A 23,984-nucleotide genomic window follows, 5' to 3' on the forward strand; every position below is an offset into this window, starting at 1 on the left:
ACACTGCTCAGAGTGTGACTTACCCACACTGCTCAGAGTGTGACTTACCCACACTGCTCAGAGTGTGACTTACCCACACTGCTCAGAGTGTGACTCACTAGCTCTCACCCAGTGTGGATGAACTCTCTCCACTCATTGCTTGGCTTTTAGTACAGGAGGAGAAAGCCCAGGAAACTGAGACTTATTATTACCGGGCCTAGGGTTAGAGACCTGGCGGGTGCAACCCCATCCTACAGTCCAAATTGCCTCCTGCACCCCCAACTTAAACCCCTCTTGAGAGTGAAGCTCTGTATTCATTGTCTTGCTTCTAGCTCCCCAAGGCTTGGAGGTAGCCAGCATGTCTCTGTTTGACAGAGAGCAGAGTGAGGCTTCGATCACTAGGTCACTGTGCACAGAGGAGCTGGGGAGCTAGTGGAATGAGGGGACAGACCGTGGCTCTGATCCTGACCTACTGGCCCACTTCCTCCTGACAGGCTAGTACATCATCCCAGGGCTTTCTCAGCACCTGCTGCTCTGTGGAAGAGTGAGATTCAGGCCAGCAGGGTTGTCCCTCACCCTTCCTTGTCACTCTGTTCTCCGCAGAGGAGAGGCGGGCCAGAGAATGGCCACTGGAGACTGCCGAGCTTCCTGAGGGACACCTGGAGGACTGGCTGGAGAAGAGAGCTAAGAGGCTAAGCTCAGCCCCAAGTAGCAGGTATGGGCCCAGGGTTACCGCTCCTTTCCTTCCGGGAAAGCTTTCCTTGGGGGAAGATGAGGCGTCTCTGTGAACTGCCCACGCCCAGGGACCAACCATGAACTCCCACTACAGAGTTTTCTGGAAGCAGATGTGACTCCCCACTTGGCTGTGACTAAAGGTCACACGGCCTATGGCAGCTCCTTATGTACCTGGTGCTCACGGTCCCCTGTAGGGCTCTGTGAAGCAGAGACTCACAGAGTCAACCAGGCCATTAGCCCACTGCATCCCCAGATCCTCTCTTCTTATACCAGGAGCTACTGAGATGCGGCCATGTGCTGTCTTCTCATGGAGAGTCAGGATGCAGCCCACACTTGCTCAGACAGATGCTCAGGAGCCACATGGGATCAACAAGGCCGGGCACAGGAGGAAGAAGGGCTAAGCTGTGCATGGCTTTGTACAGTTACCCCTGATTTTCAGACTCCATGTATCTCCGTGGCCCCAAGGGACAGTGGCTTAGCTATGATAAGGGTGTCTGTCAGACATTCTGTGGAAGGAAAACTTCCCTCCAGGCTCTGCTCAGGGTAAGTGTGGGCTGCCTGCCCCACAGGGCAGGGATTAGTGTGCTTATTTAATTCTGTTTGTTCACATTTATTTGGGAGGCGGTATGCACATTTACACGCGTGCCAGGGCATGCAGGTGGGTCAGAGGGTGACTCTGTGGAGTCACGTCTCCCTTTGCCCCATGTGGGTTCCAGGTCAGGAGCCTCGGCTGCAGCACCTTCACCTGTGGGGCTGTTTCTCCAGCCCCTGCTATGGCATTGACCAGCTCTGTAATTTACCTTTCCCAAAAACTCCAGTGGCTTCATTGTTTATGCGCATGGGTGTTTTGCCTGCATTGTCTGTGCGCCATGTGCATGTGTGCCTGTAGAGAGCAGAAGAGGGCTCGGGTCCCCTGGAGCTGGAGGGACACACAGTTGTGAGCTGCCATGTCGGGGCTAGAAATCAAATCCAGATCACCTGTAGAAGTACCCAGTGCAGGGGGCTGGAGAGATGGCTCAGCAGGTAAGAGCACCCGACTGCTCTTCCGAAGGTCCTGAGTTCAAATCCCAGCAACCACAATGTGGCTCACAACCATCCGTAATGAGATCTGGCGCCCTCTTCTGGTGTATCTGAAGTCAGCTGCAGTGTACTTACATATAATAAATAAATAAATCTTTAAAAAAAATAAGCAAGAGTACCCAGTGCAGCTGGGCGTGGTTGTGCACACCTTTAATCCCAGCACTCGGGAGGCAGAGGCAGGTGGATTTCTGAGTTGGGGGCCAGCCTGGTCTACAGGCTGAGTTCCAGGACAGCCAGGGCTACACAGAGAAACCCTGTCTCAAAAACAAACAAACAAACAAAAGTACCCAGTGCTCTCAGCTTCTGAGCCTCCTCTACAGCCTTGTTCACTTTTAAACCTGTGCCCTGTGTCTGTGTCCCCACTTAACATATATATAGTACAGAGCTGGAGAGATGGCTCAGCAGTGACTGCTCTTCCCAAGGTTCTGAGTTCAATTCCTAGCACCCACATGGTGGCTCACAACCATCTGTAATGAGATCTGATGCCCTCTTCTGGTACACAGGTGTACATGTAGATAGAGCACTCATACATAAAATAAATAAATCTTTAAATATACATATATATATATACACACACACACACACATATATATATACACACACATATATATATACACACACACACATATATATATATACATACACACACACATATATATGTATACACTACACATATATATATATATATATATATATATATATATATATATATATATTTAGCCATAGTACAGCCAGTACACCTTTAATCCCAGCACTCAGTAGGCAGAGGCAGGTGTCATCTACAGAGTGAGTTCTAAGACAGCAAGGCTACATGGAGAAACCCATTTTAAATAGCAAACACACAAAAAACAAATTATACACACACATACACACACACTACAGATATAACTTAAACAGAATATGACACCCTTCCTTCTGGACTCATTTAAAGGGATGTAGATTTGAACATCGTCTAGGAATGTAGTTCCTTCTGCTATGTCAGAGGGTTCATGCTAGTCAGAGAGTCACGGATATTCGTTCTGAGCCCGCCATAAGGGTCTGTCTGAGCTTTCCGATTGCTAACTGTGAGGTGTTGCCTGCTTACTCCACTGTTCTGCCTCAGCAGTCTCCTTCCCTGGGAGTGAGTGACAGCCTAGGCACCCAGGGGCGGTGAGAAGTCTTCAGGAAGATCGTGTCTCAGGCCTTGAGTGTGAGACAAATAAGTAGACAGCAAGCCCACAGTGCCCGCCTGAGTGCAGACAGACATTTTCAGTGTGGATGTGGGACTGGGGAGGGGGCTGTGGGGGAGGGGGATGGCACAGGGGAACTGAGAAGGCTCGACTAGCCCAAGCCACTGCTCCAAGTTGTGGCCACACGATGGCGTGGTTTGGTGGTCGTGGTGTGTCCTGTACGTGGTCCCAGGCATCTAGGGAGCCCAGCACATTGTTGTGCAGTTGTGCAGTGTGCTCTTCTTCCTCAGGTACCTGTGTCCTTGGCCAGGCATGGAGGCCCTGCTGCTTGGACCCTCAGCCCCTCTTGCTACCATGTTCAGGGCCAGCCACCCCAGGTCTCAGCTGACAGTGGCAGTAACTAGGTGGGGGAAGATGCATCTGTGCCTCCCTAGGTTCTTAGAACTCTGAATCCTGGTTCCAGGGCCACCCTCCTTCTGGCCACTTCCAGGGAATTGCTCTTCTCTGCAGCTGCCTGTTGTCTGTCTCCGCCTCATCCCCAGCTTCCTGAGGCTCCAGGCAAGATGACTTTCTCTCAGGGCAGAGCAAGCTTGGCTAGCCTTGAAAGGAGTTACCAGCAAAGAGATAGGGTTTACTATGAGATGTGTCCCCATTCTGTTTCACCCTCTCCAGCTTTGTGTTCTGCCTCTGCATCTCTGTGCCCTGTTCTGCCCCCAGTCCTGGAGAGGAGCCCTTGTGGGGACAGTGTCCCCTTTGCCCCTGGGCTGTCCTCTACAGCTCGTGACCACGCCACAGCCCCTCTAGGCCACCCCTCCTGAAACCTTCCATTGCCCACTGCAGTGTCCTCTTAGGAAGACCCCAAACTGAAGGCTCAGTCCGCTCTCTGCCCTTTAACCTTACTTGGGTTACACTGGACACTGGCCTTCTTCTTCTCCTGGCAGAACCCTACTCAGCCTACAAGCAGAAACAATGCCCTGGGACATGACACATTTAGGGCAGCTCAGACCAAGCCTGACTGATGGCACCAGGGCCCTTTTGGGGACTCCTCCTCTCAGGATGTACGCTCTTCCCCCAGGGCATAGATGCTACCTGGATCACCTAGCACCACACAGACCTGTGGGCTCCAGCACCCCCAGCAGAAAATCCCTACAAAGCCATGCTGGCTCTTGGGGGCTGGGGGGAGAGGGGAGCTCTTAGCTTGTTGGTGTCTGGTCATTTCCTCAGCCTTGACCCTGAGGAACCAGCCAGGAGCAGACAGAAGCTGCAGAAAGGAGCCACTGGCCTCAGCCGGACAGGACACATAGACTAATCCCTGGCCGGCCAGGCGGCCTCTGTCCACGCTTCCTATTGTTGGCTCTTCTGATTGTGCGTTTATCCTCTTTAATCTTCCGCAGGCACCCTTCTCTGGGCCAGCGCTCTGTCCCTGTACATTCACCTCTGTAAGACTTTCCTTTTGATAAGGACCAGGGCTGGGGACATGCCAGGCTGCAGTTGCTGCCCTTGTGCAAAGCAAGCAGGCCATGACGAGCATTGCACACCTGTGACCCTGTGACCCAGTGAGGCAGGGTCCTGGCAAGGTCTGTGAAGGATGCCCTTTTCCTGTAGGGAGGGAGCCTCACAGGCAGTACACTGCCTGAGCCACTTCTTAGAGAACAGGTCTGAGGCTTAGGGGGCAGGAACTCCCCAAGACCACTTCTCCCTGGGTACTTCGCCATTACTGCGACCCCACGGGAAGCTCCAGGTTGGCTGACATCTGGGGCACTCCCTTCAGCAACTGTGGAGTCTCTCCTACACCCAGGCTTCTCTGTGCCTGATGGAGCTTTTAACATCCCCTGGCCCCATAAATCATGTTAGGAGCTGCTTTCTGCTCTCTGCACTTTCCAGCAGGCAGCGAGCCACCGCCGCCGAGCAGGGGGTGTCCCTGTCCACTCAGCAAGACCTCCACTCTCTGCTGTGTGTGCCTCGGGGGAGGCTGGATGGCTGGATGTGGCCAGGCAAACTCTCAGGTGGTCCCCGTCACCACCGCTCAGGCCCCATGTTCAGACACCTCCCAGGAGGCTCAGGTCTTTCTCTTTCTGCAGAGAGCAGGCTGCTTGCTACCCAAGATGGTCAGGTGCTGCCAGTAGGTTCCTGAAAGCTGAGGTAGAAGGAAGCGAAAGGCAGGGACAGCAGAGGCTTGTGAAACTTTGGACGTGTGGCTGACCCCTTCCTGATAGTTCAGCCTTACCTGAATAATGGGGTTTGCATAAGGATCCCAGGGTTTCTCTAGGTCATGGTGTCTCTTCTCATAAGAGCGCTTAGCCTGACATGACTGTTGTCATTGGATGGCCCCCTGGTGCAGGGTCTGGGGTATAGATGCCATCTCTACCACTAGTGTCCACCCTTTGAGAGACCCTAGGTGGCATCAAAGAGCCTGGTCAGCAGTGCCCACCTGGGACATCAGGCAGGTGGGCCCAACTCTGCAGGGTCTAGGTGGGGGCAGGGCAGGCTGCCTGCATGCTGCCCTGGGTCTGGGTGTTCCAGGTTGCACCCAAGGACCCTCCCTTCCTAAGGACCACTTCAGAGGGGCCCTGAGCTTAGGGGTAATCAGTAAGGGGGCAAGTGAACGGGATGAGAAGTAAGGCCTTCCTGCTTCCAGAGGCTCGTGTGCTTGTAAGACTTCGGAAAAGTATAAAGAGGTTAAAAGAAACAACCCCACCCACCTGTAACTACGCCACTCAGACAGAACCAGGGCTGACATTTCGCTGTAACTTCCAGGGTTGTTTTTATGCATTTATATATGTTATATATTTTTAAACAAAAATAGTATCATGCTATATACATTATTTTATAAGCTGCTTTTTCTCCTTTCTCACATAGTATATCTTTCTTCATCAGTGCATATAGGCCTTGATTTTTACACAGGCTGCATAGCATTCTCTGCTGTGGTCGTGCATAAATATTTAACCAGTCCCCACAGGTGGATGCTAAGGATAGTTCCATATTGCCCAAGGCCATTCTGGTAGTTGAGTCTCCTCGGCCAGCCCCCACTTTGGGCTCAGAGGGTCTGCATGTTATCAGGGTTCTACTGCCAGAGGGGCCATGCAGGTGACACCGTTCTGACAGTCGGGAAGTTGGAAGAGCAAGGTGGGATCTGTGAGGTGCTCTGCTCTAACCCTCTACCTTTCTCCTCTCCAGGGCTGAACCCATCAGAACCACGGTCTTCCAGTATCCAGTGGGCTGGCCGCCAATGCAGGAGCTGCCCCCCTCCCTGCGGGCGCCCCCACCTGGAGGGTGGTCCGTACTGCCCAGAGTGCAGTGGGGCTGAGCTCTTCCTCACCCCCCCTGCCTGGCTTCCCACTGTCTCATCAGTCACAGTAAAGACAATTGCCTAACCTAGGAAGCAGAGCTGCCTTCCCTCCGTTCTCCCTGGGGCCTATGAGCCTGGCCGCCCATCCGCCCACCATCCCTCAGGGCGTTTCTTGAGAAGATGGGTGAGAAACATCCAAATGTTTATATAAAAAAAAAGTCTGTCCTTGATGGCTGGCCTGTCTCTCTTGCTGCCTCTCATGCTCTCGGTTCTGTCCTCCTGCCTCCATCAGGGGACAGGTGAGCTGGAATGAGACAGTGTCTCCTCCAGGGTGCTTAGGGATCAGTAGAGCAGCCAGGCTGGGCACAGCGTATGCCAGTGTGGCGGCGGCCCAGCTAGTAAGTGGCCCCAGGCTGGGGAAGGGAGCCGAGGACTGGCAACCATCTCGGCCCCTGAAGAGCTGAAGGCTTGCATCTGCCCAGGCTGAGCTGGTGCCAAGAAACGGCAGCGTGACACAGGTGGAGCAAGCATGAGAGCCGCATTGCCAGCCTCGAGGGTACAGAGAAGTGGGGTCCCCAAGAGGGCAGGCCCTGGACTTGGAAGAATCTGTGACCACTGACAGTGCAGGGCTGTGGCAGACCCTCAGGGGACTCAGATCCCTAGGGAATGGCTCAGGGCCTCCCAGGGTTACACCCTGGCCAGTGGGGAGTCACACGAGCTACAGGATCTCTGCTTCCTTCCTCAGTTGGGCCTCTAGGTTCTGTGCTAGGAGACAATTCGGCCCTTGGTCTCTAAGCCTTTGGTGGATGGCTCAGAAATTAATGGGCCTTGGGGCTATCTCTCATGCCCCATCTTGCATGAGCATCTGCCTTTCCTGAAAAGCCCTGTGGAAGAAGAATCCAAAGCCAGATTTCAGGCCCTTAAAGCCTCAGGCTTCTCACCTGTGAAGTGGGCAGGCACAGGCCCCAGAAGATGCATGGAGGACTGGCTTTGGGTCTAAGGAGTGTCAGAGACCCAGGAGCCTCAGCCCTGCCCACCTCCACCCTGCCCACTGTTCTGGACATGAGTTTCTTGCCTGCCTAAAAGATCGCAGCACTGACTGGATCCTGGGGGCTCCTGCACAAGTCCCTCCTCTTCCAGGAGCTCCTGAGTGGTGGGAAGTGAATGCTACACACAGGCCAGTGAGGGCACAGGCAGGGGATGGGGGCTAGGGCTGTCCTCAAAGCCACCACCAGGTCCTCCACAGCTGAGCCATGGCTCCATGCAAGGCCTAAGGGGTGAGGATTGGGGTGCTCATTGTCCAGGCTCAAAGTGCCCAGGGGTGGTGGCCCAGGGAGCAAGCTGGGGGAAGGGCTGCAGGCAGCGGTGGGTGTGGAGTGGGCACTGCAGGCACCCACGCGGTGCCTACTTCATGCCGCTGCGCAGCACCTGGTTGGCCGCGATGAGCATGACACTGATGATGAAGGCGATGGCAAAGGCGCAGATCAGGCTCTTGCGCACGCACGTCTGGCGGATCTGCTGGTTGGAACAGGCTGCAGCCGCCCACCAGGAACACCAGGGAGAGAGACAAAGGGGGACAGGACAGCGAAGGGATAGAATCAGAGCTGCACTTTGGCACGAGAACACCGGGCTGGGATACATAAGGTGGCCCCCTATGCAAACCCTGGGTATGTGCCCACCCACAGAGACCCAAGGCAGGCCACTCACTCTCCACGTCCACGGGACACTCCTCAGCAGTGCCCAGGTGGCTTTCCTCCTCTGTCATGATGATGTTCTCTATGTCCTTCATGGACAAGTGCTCGCAGAAGGTGTCATAGAGAAGTCGCTTCAGCTCATCCACTGTCAGCTTCTGCATGTCACACTTGGGTGGCAAAAGGGACAAGTGTTCTGGCTACTACCCTGCCACAGTCCCCACCCAGCACCCTGTAAGTGCACAGTCCCGACGAAAGGTCTCCAGATTCCTTAACACTGACACAGCTCTTCATCCCCTCGGAGCCCAGGCCTCCAGAGAGCAGGACACTCGGTGGACAGTGGTCATCCTTCCCTCCCTCCCTCCCTCCCTCCCTCCCTCCCTCCCTCACTGTGGCGTGGGTCTAACCATTCACAGACCCCATGACACCTCCACCTAGCAGAGTCCCAGTTGCCAGGGTATACCTTCCAGAAGACCGTGTCAAAGTCAGTGCCATGGAACTTCTCTGGGATCCCCGAGGTGGAGAGCTTGGGTCCCAGGAGGGTTACAAACTCCTCAAAGTCCACTTGGCCATCACCTAGAGTGGGCACAGGGTCAAACTGAGACAGCACGAGCAGGCACCCCAGAGCTCAGGGCATGAAATGGAGTCTTGGCCTGCCTCTGACCAACCGTGGGACCTCAGCCCCTTCCCTGAGCCTCCAATCAATTTCAGGGGTGCCTAATGTACCAGGCTTGGAGCTAATGTCAAGGCTACCAAATGTGGTGGAGCTCCATGGGAGGCCGTGTGGGAGGTGAGCAGCAGATGGTCCCCAGATGTGGGACACCCTCCTGGTACACTCAGAACTCTCACGGCCCTCAGCACAGTACTGATCATCCTTTTGGCTGTGCAGATGGGAAAGGAGCTCGCTCTCAGGGGGCAGGGGGAAGAGGCAACAGGTGTGCGGGCACAGAGGGGCCTTGGTATTACTAATCATTCTCAGTAGTTAGCGTTAGTAAAAACTACCAGGTGGCAGATGCAGCCACTATTGCTGTGGGTGGTAGAAGCTGAGCTAGCTATCCCACCCTCCTTTTCCATACTCCAAATCTTTCTCAGATCATGGAGTGGGAGGGGCAGTTTGACCCATATGTGGCTGGGACTGTCACACCTCTTCTGGTCTCCACTTTCTAGGATGAGAACTGTTGTAGATCATGACCACAGGAAGCAAAAGGCCAGAGTGGACTCAGATCCACTCCACGGTTCAGGTCCCGGGGCCTAGATGACTGTGGGCAGGTAAACCGAGGCAGGGCATCTCACCATCCATGTCTAGCCGCTGGATGATAACCTCCAGCTCCACCTCGTTGGGCATGTATCCCAGGGAGCGCATGGCTGTTCCCAGCTCCTGCTTAGAGATGAAGCCGTTGCCATCCCGGTCGAATACCTTGAAGGCCTCTCGGATCTCTACGGAGGAACAGAGAAGCTGAAACCGGCCCTGTCCCCAGCTGTTGAGAGCCAGTCATAGGGTATCCAGGACACACTCTTGAGCTGTGATCTAGGGTCTCTGGGCAGGCAGGGAAGAGGAGACGAAGGTGCATCTGGCCTGAGACAGTGACAGTGCTTGGGTCTGTCAGCCTTCCTGCTGTGCTCAGGGCTACACCATGCGGTGGACACAGGGAGAGCACCAGACCGGCTGGCCAGGTTAGCTGCTGGAGGCTCCCTATGATCATGTGGCATCTGTGGCATCATCGTGCCCCATCCCCTTCCCGCTGGACTTCCTGTTCCGGTCAGGCAGCACTAACTCATGGTGGGATGACCACATGATTCTAGCTATTGAATGATGGTTAGAACTCACAGGCCTTCTGGTTTAGACACCCCAGGCCAGGCATGAGCTTCGAACTTCATGCTCTCCATAAGTACAGTATGGACAGAAGACTGAGGCCTCGGGCTGGTGAGATGGCTCAGTGGGTAAGAGCACCCGACTGCTCTTCCGAAGGTCCAGAGTTCAAATCCCAGCAACTACATGGTGGCTCACAACCATCCGTAACAAGATCTGACTTCCTCTTCTGGAATATCTGAAGACAACTACAGTGTATTTACATATAATAAATAAATATTAAAAAAAAGAAGAAGAAGAAGAAGACTGAGGCCTCAGGGCCCGAGGGGTTCTGCACTTGGACCTGGGGAACAATGCACTTGGTTGGGACTTTGGGACCAAATAACACAGTATATGCTCTTAGGCCAACCCAGCAGGATCCTAAAGAGCATTCCCCTAGAGGGACAGACTGCAGTCCTTAGCTCCAGCCCCCGTGGGCAACTTGTTCACTTGCCACCTTCATGCCTGTTCGTTGCCTGGTTCCCTGGGTAGAATTTCACTCAGCAGGGCAAAGTCAAGGTGTGTGTGTGTGTGTGTGTGTGTGTGTGTGTGAGAGAGAGAGAGAGAGAAAGAGAGAGAGAGAGAGAGAGAGAGAGAGAGAGATTAAAGACAGATGAGGTGTTCCACACTGCAGACCTAGAAGGGTTTAGGAGGGCAGGAGGCCAGCCTGATTCAGTGAGAATTCAGAGCAATTACACTATCCTATTGGTTACACTATCCCAAGCCTTAGGGCTCCATAAGCCCTGAAATGGCTTGTAAGGGCCTATACTTTGAGAAGAGGGAGTGCAGGCCAGCCTGTTGGCCCTGCCACAGAGTAAAAACCATGGCCCTGATCCTTGTCTGGCTCTTCATGTGGGATCACACATGAGGTCTTGAGGTCAGAGTCCCACTGTCCGGCTGGGGTAGACATTACCCACATGTGCCTCAGGCAAGTCGTAGGGTCTGTTTTTTGAATCAGGAGTGTCAGGGCATGGAAAGTGCTGGGCTGGTAGATCTGAGCCAGACCCAGGGGTTGCAGAAAACCTTGGACCCTAGCAGCTCTAGGCCAAGGATTCACCCAGCATTTTCCTGGGCCCTGAAAGAGGCGATGTGCCCCTTGTGGCCAGAAATGAAGACCTGGCAGCAGCCAGGGCTGCTGGGGAGAACCCGGAGCTGCTGTGGGAAGTCCATTTGCCTGGAGCATCTGGATAGTGCGGAGGTGTGCTTACGTTCCTTCTCTCCTGCGCTCTTTCTCCTCTCTCCTTCTCTTTCTCCCCTCTCTCCCTACTCTTATTTCTAACCAGTGCTGTCACCTTCTGGACTGGTGTCCAGGAATACCCCCCCAGGGAGCCCCTCAAGCCCAGAGAACACCAAGACTGCTTTGTACCTGCAGCTTTGTCTGTCCTCATGTCAAACTCAGATGTAGCCCAGACCCCCAGCTGAAGGACTCTGTCGCTCTGCCCCTGCCTGGCCTTGCCTGTTCTCTGGTTGCCCATCCCACCACACACCTGCTCTTTCCCTCGAGTGGATTGTGCTGGGACCGAGTGGGTCTTGTCCACAGAGTCCCCATCACTGAGAACAGGACCTGTCCTTGAAAAGATAAACATGCTCAAAGGACTGAATGTGAGAGTCCATCTACAAGAGCACTCCAAGAAAGGCTCAAACAGATGTTTCCGCACCTCACAGAAGAGAGAATTGGAGCCACGGGTTGGTCTGAGGAACTTCAGAGTCAGAAACTGTACCCCTTAGAGCCTGAGGCCCGTAAGGGAGCCCTGCCTAGATACGAGGAAGGAAGCCAAAGTCCTAGATACAGTGGGGATGCTATGGAAGCCACTCTCTGCTTTGAGCTGAGGCCTGAGCTACACTTCCCACCTTGGCAGGGTTCAGGGTGACTCCCCAATTGTGGGGCTGCCTCAATGCCCTTTTCCAAGGGCCCTGAGGAAAATGCACCAGGCAGGAGAGACAATAATGAGCAAGTGAATCTTGGGATGTATGCTCAGGGGACAGGCTCCAAGACAGCTGTGTGAGTACCAAAGACGTTTCTTAGGCAGGGCTGACTTCCCAAGGCTGCTGGGTAAATCCACAGCTGGCCACTCTCCATCTGTGAACCCCCCCTCCCCCCTTCCAGCACACCTAGCTCACACTAGTGCTTCAGAACACTATTGCAGCCCACTCCATCCATTTGCCTACAAGAGGTCCAGTTCAGGCATCGTCTTCTCAGCCAGAGAAGTATTCTGATATCACAGACACAGGTTTGAATCCCAGCTCTGGTGTGATGTTGCTGTTTACTTATGCAGTGGAACTTTCTGCAATGATTAAGTGAGAAGAATCATCCGAGGTGAGCCTTGTAAATCAGACTATCTCTGACGGCAGTGCGGGAGGAAGGGGAAGTCTGGGGCAAGCCTGGGATGCCTCGCTAGCTTGCCTGATAGCTGGGACCAGAACCCAAAGCCCGACCTTGAATTCTGTCTGGTTCTCCTGCTCAGCAGCCAAGTGACCTGGGCAAGACACTTATTTCCCTCTGATGCCTCGGCTGTAAAATAGGATGAAATCTTGTTCCATGGCTGAGGTCTAGCCTCTGCTAAGGGCCCTATGGGGGGTGGGTGTCAGGATGCCCTGTCACTGTATGCAATCACTACTAGATGTATTCCCCGAAAGCCTTGCTCCCTCGCAGCCCCATGAGGGAGGCCAGGCAAAACTTGTGCTTCATCTTGGCATGGGATGTCTGGCCTGGAAATGGGCTGGCAGGGCCTCTAGGTTTCCAGGCTGATCTTGTCCCCTACCTTCCGTTTTTAACATGAGATTCCCAGACCCTCCCAACTTGTGGAGCTGCACTGGGGCTGACATCTTCTGCAGACCCAAAAGGATGCAGCACTGAGCCAGAGAGTTTGAGTCCGGATAGAGAGGGAACACTGGAAGGGGCAGGAGTCACCCGCTGTGGTGGCTGCCACTCTCCGCAGCATTGGCTCTGCGCCCCAATCCTCCATCCTTGAATTTCTGGCCTGTGCAGAGGCAGCTGCCGGGCTTGGGATTCAGGAAGCAAGGGCAGAAAAGGCGGCTCCCCAATGGTCCCCAACTGGCCACCCTCAACAGGCTCCACATTCCATTCCATACCCAGCCTTGTGTCTAGCTGCTTCGGTCTTTCAGGAAGCCAGTCCCATCCCTGCCTTTGCATGCTGGACCTACTGTCTAGGTGAGCACTCTGTCTCAGTGTTGCTGGAGGTGCCCACTTGGATGCATTTTAGAAAGGGGTTATGTTCCAGCCATGGTGTGATATATTCAGGAGGAATGTGGGAGCACCCTTGCCTCTCGTACATGGGGCTGGGTGGGCCTCCAAGTTAACTCTGCCTAGCCCACTCTGCCTAGCCCCTTCCTCTCTAGGGCCTCAAGTTCTGCAGTCTTGGTCCTCAGCTTGCCTCCTTGGCCCAATACCCATGCCCTTTGCTGCCCTGCGCTCCAAGCTCATGAGTCTGGAGTGCTATTCCTACATTTGGGTCCTCAGCCCCCAGGGCCAGGCCCTGTGCTGAGTACTCCCACAGCATTCTCGGCCACCATTTATCCGGGTGACAACAGTGCCAATCCCCTTTTATCGATGGGGAAAGCAAGACTCTGAGAGGTAAACGCTGAGAGGGAGAGTCCAAGTTCACTCCCCGAGCCCAGGGTGTAGAGACTCGAACCCAGTACTGCCTGACTCTTCTCCTCTCACCCCCACATTCTACTCCTCCCTTGCTGCTCCTGGTCCTCCTCCCCCATGCAGACTGACCGCCCCCCTGGATTTCTGCAGGAGGCAGCACGAGGTGTCTGCAGCATTTCACCCCAGGTCACCGACTCCCTTGTCTAGTCTATGGGCTGCTTCACTGATCCCTTCCAGCCAACAGGGCCTGGGTCTTACCCAGACTGCCCGGGGACAGGAAGAGTAGTGTGTACTGGAGAAGTTAAGGAACCAGAGTGGCATCTGTATGAAAGGACAGACAGCCACTCTGCACCCAGCCCTGGCATTCAAGACCCACTGCAGGGAGCCCAGAGCCTGTTTTTCAGCCAAGGAGGGGTCTGGAGAACTTCCTGCCTTAATGTGTAGATGCCCATAGGCATCTGCTGGCTCTGTGCCCTCCACCTGCCAGTCACAGGGATGGCCCTGTCCTTCAGGTGCCCCCTGCACCAGGGCCCCTCCTCTAGTCCAAAGGGGACCAGAGAGAAGCAGAGAGTGTATTTGGTGTGATGGTGACTAACAGCACTGGGCTTCTGCCAGCATGACCACGGGATGGCTCGGAGGGAGCGTGGGCCTCCTTGCCCTTGCATTGCCCACCCTGGCGCTCCTCACCCCTGCACGACTGTCTCTCTCAGCTTCTCGATTCGATAGCCTGACTAGGGACCCAGTGAGACCTGGAGTTATGGGGCCAGGTTATGTGGGGGGTGCTGGGAGCAGGATAAAGGAGGCTGAATCTATCTGGGGAAGGCATGCTGCCTCTGTCCCAAGAGTGGAGAGAGAGCGGTGGATGAATGCTTTTGTGTGGCTCAGAATAAAAGGCAATAAAGGAAAGGGAAACTGGCCTGTGCCCTGCACCCCTCCCGGGCCCCATCCCTTCCCCTCAACCTGGAAGAGGCTCTGCTTTGGTCCAGACAGGACAGGACCTGGGGTTTCCGGGCTATAGACTAAGCACACATCCTTCCATCTGTGCCTCCAGTGTTGGGGCTGAGAGCCCCTCTGCGACTTTTCCTGCTCCTGAGTTCATGGTGGGTGTGGGAAGTGGGTGTCTGGTGGACTGTGGTGCAGTGAGCATGGCAGTTGCACCCTCTCTCTCTCTCCACTGTCTACTCGCCCAAAATTTGCCCCAGACCAGGCCTGGGCTGAGGACAGACTTCCCGAATGGCTTCCCCTGGGCTCCCACTAGTATCCTTTCCTATGTTGGTCACTCCAACTCACTCCTATGAGCCCAGGTGGGATCCCAGAGCTGAGACCCCTTGACTACAGAGATCAGAGACAGGCCCATCATCTGGATAATCTCAACCCCTCCCCCAGTAGCCGACAAACACCCTAAGGGACCAAGACTCCCATCAGCTCAGAGTCTCCGACTCCACTCCATATGGGGCCTCAAGAGGCCTGGGGGGAGGGGAATCTTGAGCACACCCCCGCCCCCAATCTCAGCAGAGGAGAAAGCTAGGAAGGCCCCAGGGGTCTCACTGCGCCCCAGGACACTCAATCCAGGAACCCCAGCCTCGGCCTGCTGCTCTGATCTTCAATAGCCAACTGCCTGCGTGCGGTCCCTATTCCCGAAAGGCACGGGGACTAGGGTCGGGGGAGGTTTAGGTTCCGGCCTCTGCCTTTTCCTTCCAGGCTTTGCTATCGCGACCGAGCCTCCCAATCCGGCCACTTGTTGTCGCCAACGCCTCCCAGCTGCCTCGGCAGCGCACGGGTGGGGGGTCCCTCGCAGGGCCGCAGAAGGGGATGGGGGCAGCCCTGCACCCAGCAAGAGCGGGGCAGTCGCTCTCTCTCCCCTTCTCCCACTGCCGGAGCAGATTGGATTCTCAACGCGACACGAGCGGAATGTCAATAGGAGCGCAGAGCTACGGGCGGGCGCCGCGGAAGGGATCAGGATGCGGGCGCTCCGGTGGCGGGCGCGGGGGGCAACAGCTCGGACTCTCCACTTCAGCCCCCGCCGCCTTGCCGCACCGTCACCGCCGACCACGCGGCCCAGTGACCCCGCTGCGGGGCCCCGCAAGTTTCCGCAGCGCCGGGGGCCACGCGGGCAGGGGCCGGGCTGCTCCTGCGCCGCGGCGACCCCCACCGCGGCGTCCGGAGCCACCGGGCCGTCCCGCCTCCCGCGTAGCCGCTCATCCGAGTCGCGCAGCAGGGTCCCGGTCTCCCCGGGCCAGCGCGGCACCAGGGCTCACAGGTAGGAGGGCTCGTGGCAGGGGTCCCGGCGGGGCACTCACCCTCTAGCTCGTCCTCAGGGATATCCACCGGGCGCTGCTCCGACAGCAGGTTGGGCACGGTGTAGATGCCCCGGTACATCAACGCCGCCGTCACCGGGTGGAACGGCATCTTGGAGGCTCCGCGCCCGCCCGCCCGCCGCAAACTTTGAGGCCGGGGCTCATGGGCCGCCGGCGGCCCCGGGGGCGGCTGGAGCGGGCGGTGCGCGCGGTGCGGCGCGCAGTGGCGGCGGCGAGGCAATGGGCACCCGTCCGGGACCTAGCGCCCCCGCGCCCCGGGCTGTCGGGCCATGCCGCCGGCTCCTTCGTCGGGATCCCGGCCGGGGGCTCGCAGGGACGGCGGGGGCGGCGCCGCTCCGGCCTCTTGGCTCGGACCGCTGCGCGCTGCGCTCCCTCCGCGCGCTCCGCGTTGCTCGCCGCCCGCTAGTCCGCTCGCTGGTGCGGCTGCCCGACCCGCCGCTCCGGCTCCCGCCGCCGCCGGCGCCGCCGCCGCCACCGCTGCCGCCGCCTGCACTCTCACTCGCTCGCTCGCTTGCTCTGTGCGGCGCTCGCCGCGCTCCCGCCTCCCCCGCCCGCCCCTCCCGCCCCCGCCCCTTCCCGCCGCCGGCCCCTGAGCGGCCACCCCGAGCCCTCCCGAGCGCCTTCTCTGGTTCTCCCCGACTCTGCTTTTCCCCCAGTCTGCTTCGGATTGCTGTCTCCCGCACCCCACGTTAGCAGCCAGCAGGACCCGGGTGGTGTGGACCAGGGGTGGAGCCGTTCCTTGTACCCCTTATCCCACCTGCCTCCACTAACCCTCCCCCAGCGAGAGCGGAAAGCTGAGAACTAACGACTAGAGACCCAGAAAGGTGAGGTTGCTCCAGGCGCGAGGGTCCTCAGGACCAGTAATCCTCAAGTTGGTGCCAGGAGAGGCTCCAAGGTGGGGAAACTGAGGCTTAGAAAAGGACATTGGCCAAGGTCACCAGACAGGGCCAGCAGGCAGAGGCCAAGCACAGATCTGCAGGAGACTCCGCTGGCCTGTGCCTGACACCAGCAGTTGACTTGATCCCACAAAGGGCTGTTGTCCTGGGTCCTTCCTGAGCCCTTGCCGCTCAGCTTGCAGAGCAGGAGCCAAGGTCTGTCTCATGTCCCCAGGGGCCGTGAGGAGGAGGCAGAAGGCCCAGAGCCTGTTGGTCACATGGCTGCAGGTTAGACCTTCCTCCGGTCCTTAGCATGTGTTCTATGGGGGTGGGGATAAGTGTCTGGGGGGCAGCATGTGCATGCGTTTCTCTTCATCTTTCGTTCAGGACACTGTGAAGATGCGTTTTCAAACCCACTTGCAGATGAGAGTGTTTGAACTGTGCACGGCCACCTACATGTGAGCTGTGAGCTGGCAGCGAAGGGCAGAAGCCCGGAAGCAGGTGTGGGCAGGTGCGAAGGCCCTTGGGCTGGGAGTGCTATGCGTGTCCGAGCACAGATGTGTGTGTCTCCGTGTAGAATTATGGGATCTGGTGAGCCCCTGGCCTGGGTGGGCCTCAGCTGGCCTCAGTCTCATTCCTGGAACCCTCATCTGAACTATCTCCCTGCCCCCTTGGGTCCAATCAGCCAAAAGCCCCAGCAGGAAAGCTGATTGCCACAGCCTGGCCATGCCCTTCCCGAGCTGATTACATTTTTCTGCTTGTTTCTGCTTTTGTCGCTGATTAATCATAGCCCTGTCTTGGCGCCGCCGGGAGAGAGGGGCTCAGTGAGAGACAACACCCCCAGCCACCCTGGGCCAAGGCAGGCCTGAACCTTTAGGACTTGTCTAGGGCTCTGGGTTTCTCATAGGCATGTGAAACCTGTAGAGAAGCCAGACAAACCCTGGCTCCCATCTGAATGTCTGTTCCAGGCTTCTGGCCAGTTGCTATCTATTCGGACCTATAGTTGGAGTCCTAAGAGCCCCTGAGAAGCGCCCATCCCCAAAGCTCTGCTTGCGCACTTGAGCATCCATCGGGTCAGCTGGGTGCTTATGCTCCTTTAGGAGTTCTGATAGAACAGAGCTGTGACGCAGGAAGAACTAGCCACCAACCCAGCGAGCCCTGGGCTCTTGCATCTACCACCTGTTTCAATGGGACCTTAGCCATGCCCCTTAACCTCTCAGGGCCTCTGTGTTATTTCCTGGGCAGAGGTCAGGATGAAGCGACTTAACATGGAAGGTTATGATGATGCGCCCTGAATCTCTTGGGAGTTTCCCATTAGTATGGGAATCCTTCCATGGGAATAAGAACAGTCACTGAGGGGTGATGGAGGGCGATCTACAAGCACCTTACTTGCTAAGCCTTTCCAGACAGCTTGCTATTGGGCTAAGGGAGAGAGCTGGAGTCTGCTGTCAGACTGGCAGGAAACACACTCTCTCGGAGCGTTCCTGGGAGGCTACCACAGGGAGGCTGCTCCCTCGGCTTCCCTGAAGCCTAGCTGCCCAGCCAGGGAAATCTCAAAAGAAGAAGGGGCAAAAAGAAATCAAGAACTAATCAAGTGGGCATCCTTCACAGACCAGGCCCTGGGAGTCTGCTTAAGGTACAGGTGTCCCTGGATTCAGGGGCTGCCCCCCCCCGACATTAACCTTGGTCCGAATTCAAAGGGTCAAGGTGTCCAGACATGTGACCAGGGTACTCCCCAGAGCAGGTAGCCTCCAGACCAAAGTGGCAGATAAGGAAAGATAGCTTTAGTATCATAGTTTACCACACTCTCTGGGGTCATCTTTGACATTTCATTCCCCTGGTGACTCAAAGCTGGTCCCTCTTCTCTCCCCTGAGACAAAGCCACAGCCCAGGACACTAGCTATTGACACAGTGGGCCACCTGTTAACACTGTTTCTCACACTAGCAGCTATACCTGTTCCGCTTTGTCTGCTGACTGGGGACATAGAACATCCCCGGGCTATGCAAGCCACCTGCCTGGTCCCTCTCCTCAATGCCTTGCTCCCATTCACAGGCAGGGGCATGCCTCTTGAGGGAGCTATAGGGACCAAATCCAGCTGCAGAGCCCTTTGAGGAAGAGCTGGAGTTGGGAACCCAGGCAGAGGCAGGAGGTCCTGAAGCCAAGCTCTGGGACATGCTGGCCCTCACCCATCTTCTAGACTATGGAATCCTGGCTGCTTCTAGGAACCAGTCAACCTCCTCCACCCTCCAGTGCTGTGTATGACATTTAGTGTCCTCCCTGAGCCTCAGCTTACTTGTTTATTAAATGGGAAAGCATCTAAGTGCATGCGGGACAGTCAGGCTCTGTATGTCACACATGTGGGGTAGGGAACATGGTGGCTCTTTATCTCATCAAACCAGGAGAAGTCTGCTGTGGAGTGGTTAGAGATCACTGTTAGCTTTAGAAAGCGGGTTCTGTGGCTGCATCCCTCAGACCCCCCATGTGTGGCATGGAGCTGGGCTGGACTTAGGTGGAAGAATAGGAACACCTGTGAAATGAATGAGAGTGAGTGACAGTCCCCCACCTGGCCTGCGGCACAGCAGCCCTGTCCTCTCCACTGCACATCAAGGGAGCAGATGGCTCCATCACAAGGTGTGAATTATGTCTGTCGCTTCCCCCTTCTGGGGAAGGTGCTACTGCCATCACACAGCACTCCTTGGGTGCCCACCGGGAGAGACGCTTGGGTCCCAGGCCTTTCCAGGGATCTCAGGGACAGAGGTTTACCAAGTCCTGGAACTGACCTCTTCCTCCCAAAACCTCCCATCCTGCCTTCCTAGCTTCCCACTGCTGGAGGCCTTTCTTCTCAAGAGAATACTTCCAGATAGGGCTGGACCTGCCGGTTGATACCCCCTGCCTCTTGAACACCCACGTTCAGCACCAGGGAGAGCGCCCAGCAGAGCTCGGGCAGGCTGAGCTGAACCAAAGTGAGCTAGCAGAGTAAGACAATCCCAACCAGGGAGGAAGGAGAACTGAGGAGTAGGTAGGCAGGAAGGTCATGCCTGGGCCATGGGCCACAGTGTTGCCAGAGCCAAGAGGCCTGACTGGAGAGGAGCTAGGCGGCAGAGAGGCACAGGTTGGGAAAAGAGGAGTCTTGGGACAGCAGAGGCTCTGGCCTCTGCTTCTTGGCTAGAGAACAAAATTGTTCAAAGAACCCAGCGGGGACAGTATCTGGAGGTGAATAAAATATTCATTGTCCAGGGACTCAGTTGATGAATAATGGAATTTATAAGCTTGCAGACTCAGACTGGGCCAGGAGAGGGTGCAGTCCGGAAACTATGGGTCCCTTTGCTCTCTCTGTCCCTGTCCTGTCCTGGGCATCCCTCTGAGCCTTCAGGTCCTGGCCCCTGAAGGTGATGGGACCAAGCATGACAGTGTGAGCAGCCTCTGAGGGACACGGAGAGGGAGGGCAGCCTTCAGTTCTGTTGCTCCTCTAGAAGCAATTTGAATATGGAAAAGACCCTGGAGATGCTGGGTTCAGGGTGAATACAGGCTGTCACTAGCTCTGTGCCCTGATGGTAGTGGCAACTGTCTTGGCCTCAGCTTCCTGACTTGTGAAATAGGCCCATGCTGCCACGAAGATCTGCTGAGTAATGAAGGTAAGGGCTCCTGATGCCACTGTCGCTGGCTCGAGAGCTCCTAAGCCTCTGACACCCATGAGAGCCTAGGAGTGACCTCCCTTTCCTTGTACTGAAACAAGCTAAATGACAGAGCGATGTGACCACAAACAGGGAGACCCTTCCGACCCTCAGGGCAAGGCTAGCCACCAGTCACCATAGAAACTTAGCCCACCAGACACACACTCAGGCACACAGCCCCTTATCCTGAGAAATGCTGCTTGCACTGGGTATACTCTGACTGGAGCCTCTAAGAGACAGCCAGGGGCCAGGGTTGAGCCAGGCAGTGGTGATGCACACCTTTAATCCCAGCACTTGGGAGGCAGAGGCAGGCGGATTTCTGAGTTTGAGGTCAGCCTGGTCTACAAAGTGAGTCCCAGAACAGCTAGGGCTACACAGAGAAACCCTGTCTCGAAAAACCAAAAGAGAGGGGGGGGGGACAGGGTTAGAACAAAGAAGGCTAGAAGGGAAAATGGGTTGGGCAGAAGAAGAAGAGTTCAGGTTGTCTTGTCTAGAAAACAGCAGGGACCCTGTTTCTATTAGCCTCAGGCCTCGGTCTTCCCTTCTGGAAAATGGGAGGCTCTGGTTGGGGCCTGATAGGTCTTTAGGCTGTGAGGCTGTATTGGAATGAGGACTTGGCATAGAGGGGAGGGGAACCATGGTGTCACCAGCCTGCCCCTTGCTCTGGGTCCCTGTCCTATGAGATAGTTGTATGTAGGAGAGGTGAAGGCACAGGGTGGATGCTAACAGCTCTGGCCTTCCAGACTTCTGTCTCAGTCTTAAGTGCAACCAGCTGTCTTGAGGCTCGGTCAGGTCAGCCTGGTGCCACAGCCATGGGTGATGGGGCACTGGAAGTTAGTGCTTCTTGCCAGAGAAAGACTAGGACCCTGCAGTCCTCTGCTCTTCTCCTCTGCACATGATGTTCAAGTTTATCAGGCACTGAGATGTGCCGATCTAGGAGGTGAGGGCCTACAGCCGGGAGCTGTCATGTTTATACCCATCCGTGGGGGGCATCTACAGGTTAGAGAGTCATTGGAGCTCTAAGAGTCTGGGTACCCCCCTTTTCCAGAAAGAATAAGATATGAAGGGGTTGATCCTGGGGTCCAGGACAGCATAAATATTTCCGTGGCAGTCCTCCCTGTCAGGGACCTCAGGTAGACCTGCCCCCAAATGGCTGGATGCAGTCTGTTTGTATACCTCCAGAGATAGGGTTCTCTGCCCAGGGGAAGTAGCCAGCAAGTTCCTAGACTCTGCCTCTGTGTGCAGAGATCTCTCCTGCTTTCACACAAAGCACTGAGGGCCCTAAATGGACACCTGTGTCCCCTGGGAAGGAAACAGGGCTTGACATCAGATGCAAGCCTGGGGGCAGAGAAAGAGGTCAAAGGGCTTTAACAGAAGCAGTGAGGTCAAAATGGAGATGAGCAGCCATAGCCTGGCTACTGAGATTAGCTTGGCATCAACCCAGGATGTAGAAGAGAAATGATTTGGTCCACGCGAGTGTGGGAGTCGTGAAGGTAGAGCATTGCCTTGGAAGAAGTTAGGCTTGCGGCATCCCTCAGCCCTGGCTGCCACCAGATCTGTGGGATGCTAGGTTATAATCCTTTTGAGTCCCGGGGTTAGGGAACTGGGTTAGACGGAGGCATTGGAGGTGTTGGGTAAGGATACCTCCAGGGCCAAGCCAGGTCTCTGTCCCTCACGGGCCACAGCACCCCTCATGTTGAGCCTAAGTGACGATAACCAGCTGCAGTTTAACTGGTAATTAATCCTGGACAGGGCAGCAATGGCGTTACTAATTGGATCGTTAGAGATTTGTGCTTTATGGCTGCGTAATTAGAGAAGCTGTAGGGGTCTAGGGTGAACTGGAGGGGGGTATGCAGGGTTGGGGGCAGGGCACAGCAGACAGCACCTCTTACCACAGCTGGGTCAATGCTCATCTTCCATACTGGGGTCCTAGGTGCCTGACTGGGGGTGGGGGGCTGGCAATGGCTTTGCTTATCACGTTGGGAGGCAAGGATTCATGCAAAGTGCTACGTGAGGGATGCCACGAAGCCCACAGCCCAGTTCTGTCGGAGCAGAGGGACACCTTGTATGCCCTCCCGCTCCCAGGACCAGCTGCAGAAGGTCCATATCCGATTGTTTATTGTTAGTTTTTTTTACAGTGCTAGCAAAAGACCCCAGGGCTTTGTGCAGCTATCCACCCAGCCCCCGAAGGAAGAATCCAGGAGAGGAAGGGCTCCTATAGTCTACTCTCTTGTTCCCAATGGAAGACACCCTTATGTATGCTCGATGACTAATTTCCCACATATGTGTGACACATGCTGACCAGCCCTGGATACCAAACATGTGGTCAGTTTTCATACACACGTGATCCACATGAGCTGACCTTCCAGGGTGTGTGCAAGGTATTATGTGTGGGTCTGGCTCCTGGCCCAGCCTCATGGGATAGCCTTGGGGGAAATAGAAAGGAGACATTCCTTTGATTGGACACACACATACACCTAGACAAATATACAAACATTTGCTAATGGGGAAAAAGCAGAAAGAAGAAGGGAGAGAGAAGACAGACCCGAGGTGAGCCTCTGCCCTCCCGGCCCCGCCCACTGGGCCCCTAGCCTACAGTGCTCCCTCAAGCTCCCAGCTGTCCAAGGTTCCAGGAAGAGTTGAAGTGTCCACGGGGGCAGTGATGCCTCTTTCCTCTCACTTCCTCTAGCAGCTTCACCTGATCCTGACCTGTTCGTGGCACCCCCTGACTTGGGGCCTTTGCAGCCCCTGTCACCTGCCAGAAATGCTTGGGATCCTTGTGGCTCATTCTTTCAAGCCTTAATTCAAACAGCACTTTTCTTTTCTTTCTTCCCCCTCCCTCCTTGTAGTTTGTATTTATGTGTGTGTTGGTGTATGTGCGCTTTTTGTATGCAGTGCCTGCAAAGGCCAGAAGAGGGCACCAGATCTCATGGATCTGAGTTACAGGTGGTTGTGAGCCGCGCTGTGTTTACTGGGAATCAGACTTGGGTCCTCCGGAAGAGCAGCAAGTCTCCTTAACTGCTGAGCCATCTTTTCATTCCTAGGAGTCACCTCTCAGATGGGTCTTCTCTGGCTCCCGTTGCTTTAAACTAATCAATCAACAAAACAGACAAGTGACGGTTCTTGTCGTCATCCTGATAATAAAGCATCTATAGTGTGACCCACAGCACACGCCTGTGCTTTTCTTGTCTGATCTGGGTTCTGTTCACTTCTGAATGAATGAAGGACTAGAGGCTGCTTGCAGAAGTGTCCTGGGAGGCGAAGTCATGTTGTAGGGACATGAGGCTGAGGGCTGGAGTCTTGACATGAGACAGGACAGTGGTTAGGAGGGTGCTCCTGCCTGGTGTCTGTTCCTGGTTGACCCAGCTCCCACTCCTCAGCTCTAAAGCAGCAAGCAGAAGGTGGTGCCCCAGCACCCTACATCATCAAATGACTCCAGAGGTAGGGCTTGGGAAGATAAAAATCCTGTCCTGTCAAATGGGGAAGCCACCAGCTTCACCCTGGTCACCCTGGCCTCCACCTGACTCGCGTCTTTTACCTCCCCTCATAAGCAGCTAATTTTGGATTTGGCCCCTCCACAGCAGACACTAGACCCTGGGTTGCAGGGAGGGACCATAGTGGTGGAATACTCCATGAGCCCAGGTGAGTGAACCCAGCAACACGCTGCCCACCTGCCTGGTCTGGCTTCTTCGGCATGGCCAGGTGATGTAC

General features: G+C 55.6%; 2 protein-coding genes across 2 annotated transcripts in view; one reads left to right on the plus strand and one right to left on the minus strand.

The window, feature by feature from the left end:
* Positions 1-6,482, plus strand: part of Zmat5 (zinc finger matrin-type 5) — a 35,392-nt gene extending 28,910 nt beyond the window's left edge. The window contains exons 5-6 of the mRNA XM_021177622.2: positions 583-694; positions 6,141-6,482. Coding sequence (XP_021033281.1) covers positions 583-694; positions 6,141-6,270 — 242 coding nt within the window. The 3' untranslated portion in view covers positions 6,271-6,482. The remainder of the gene's footprint in view (positions 1-582; positions 695-6,140) is intronic.
* Cabp7 (calcium binding protein 7) lies at positions 6,474-15,888 on the minus strand. The gene is made up of 5 exons (XM_021178356.2): positions 15,706-15,888; positions 9,237-9,380; positions 8,407-8,519; positions 7,960-8,113; positions 6,474-7,784 (listed from the first exon to the last, which is right to left on the minus strand). The coding sequence occupies exons 1-5, from the start codon at positions 15,812-15,814 to the stop codon at positions 7,657-7,659; spliced, it is 648 nt and encodes a 215-aa protein (XP_021034015.1). The 5' UTR covers positions 15,815-15,888; the 3' UTR covers positions 6,474-7,656.
* Between the last annotated feature and the right edge of the window lie 8,096 nt (positions 15,889-23,984).

The sequence above is a fragment of the Mus caroli genome, chromosome 11 (genome assembly GCF_900094665.2).
Source record: "Mus caroli chromosome 11, CAROLI_EIJ_v1.1, whole genome shotgun sequence".
Taxonomy (NCBI): domain Eukaryota; kingdom Metazoa; phylum Chordata; class Mammalia; order Rodentia; family Muridae; genus Mus; species Mus caroli.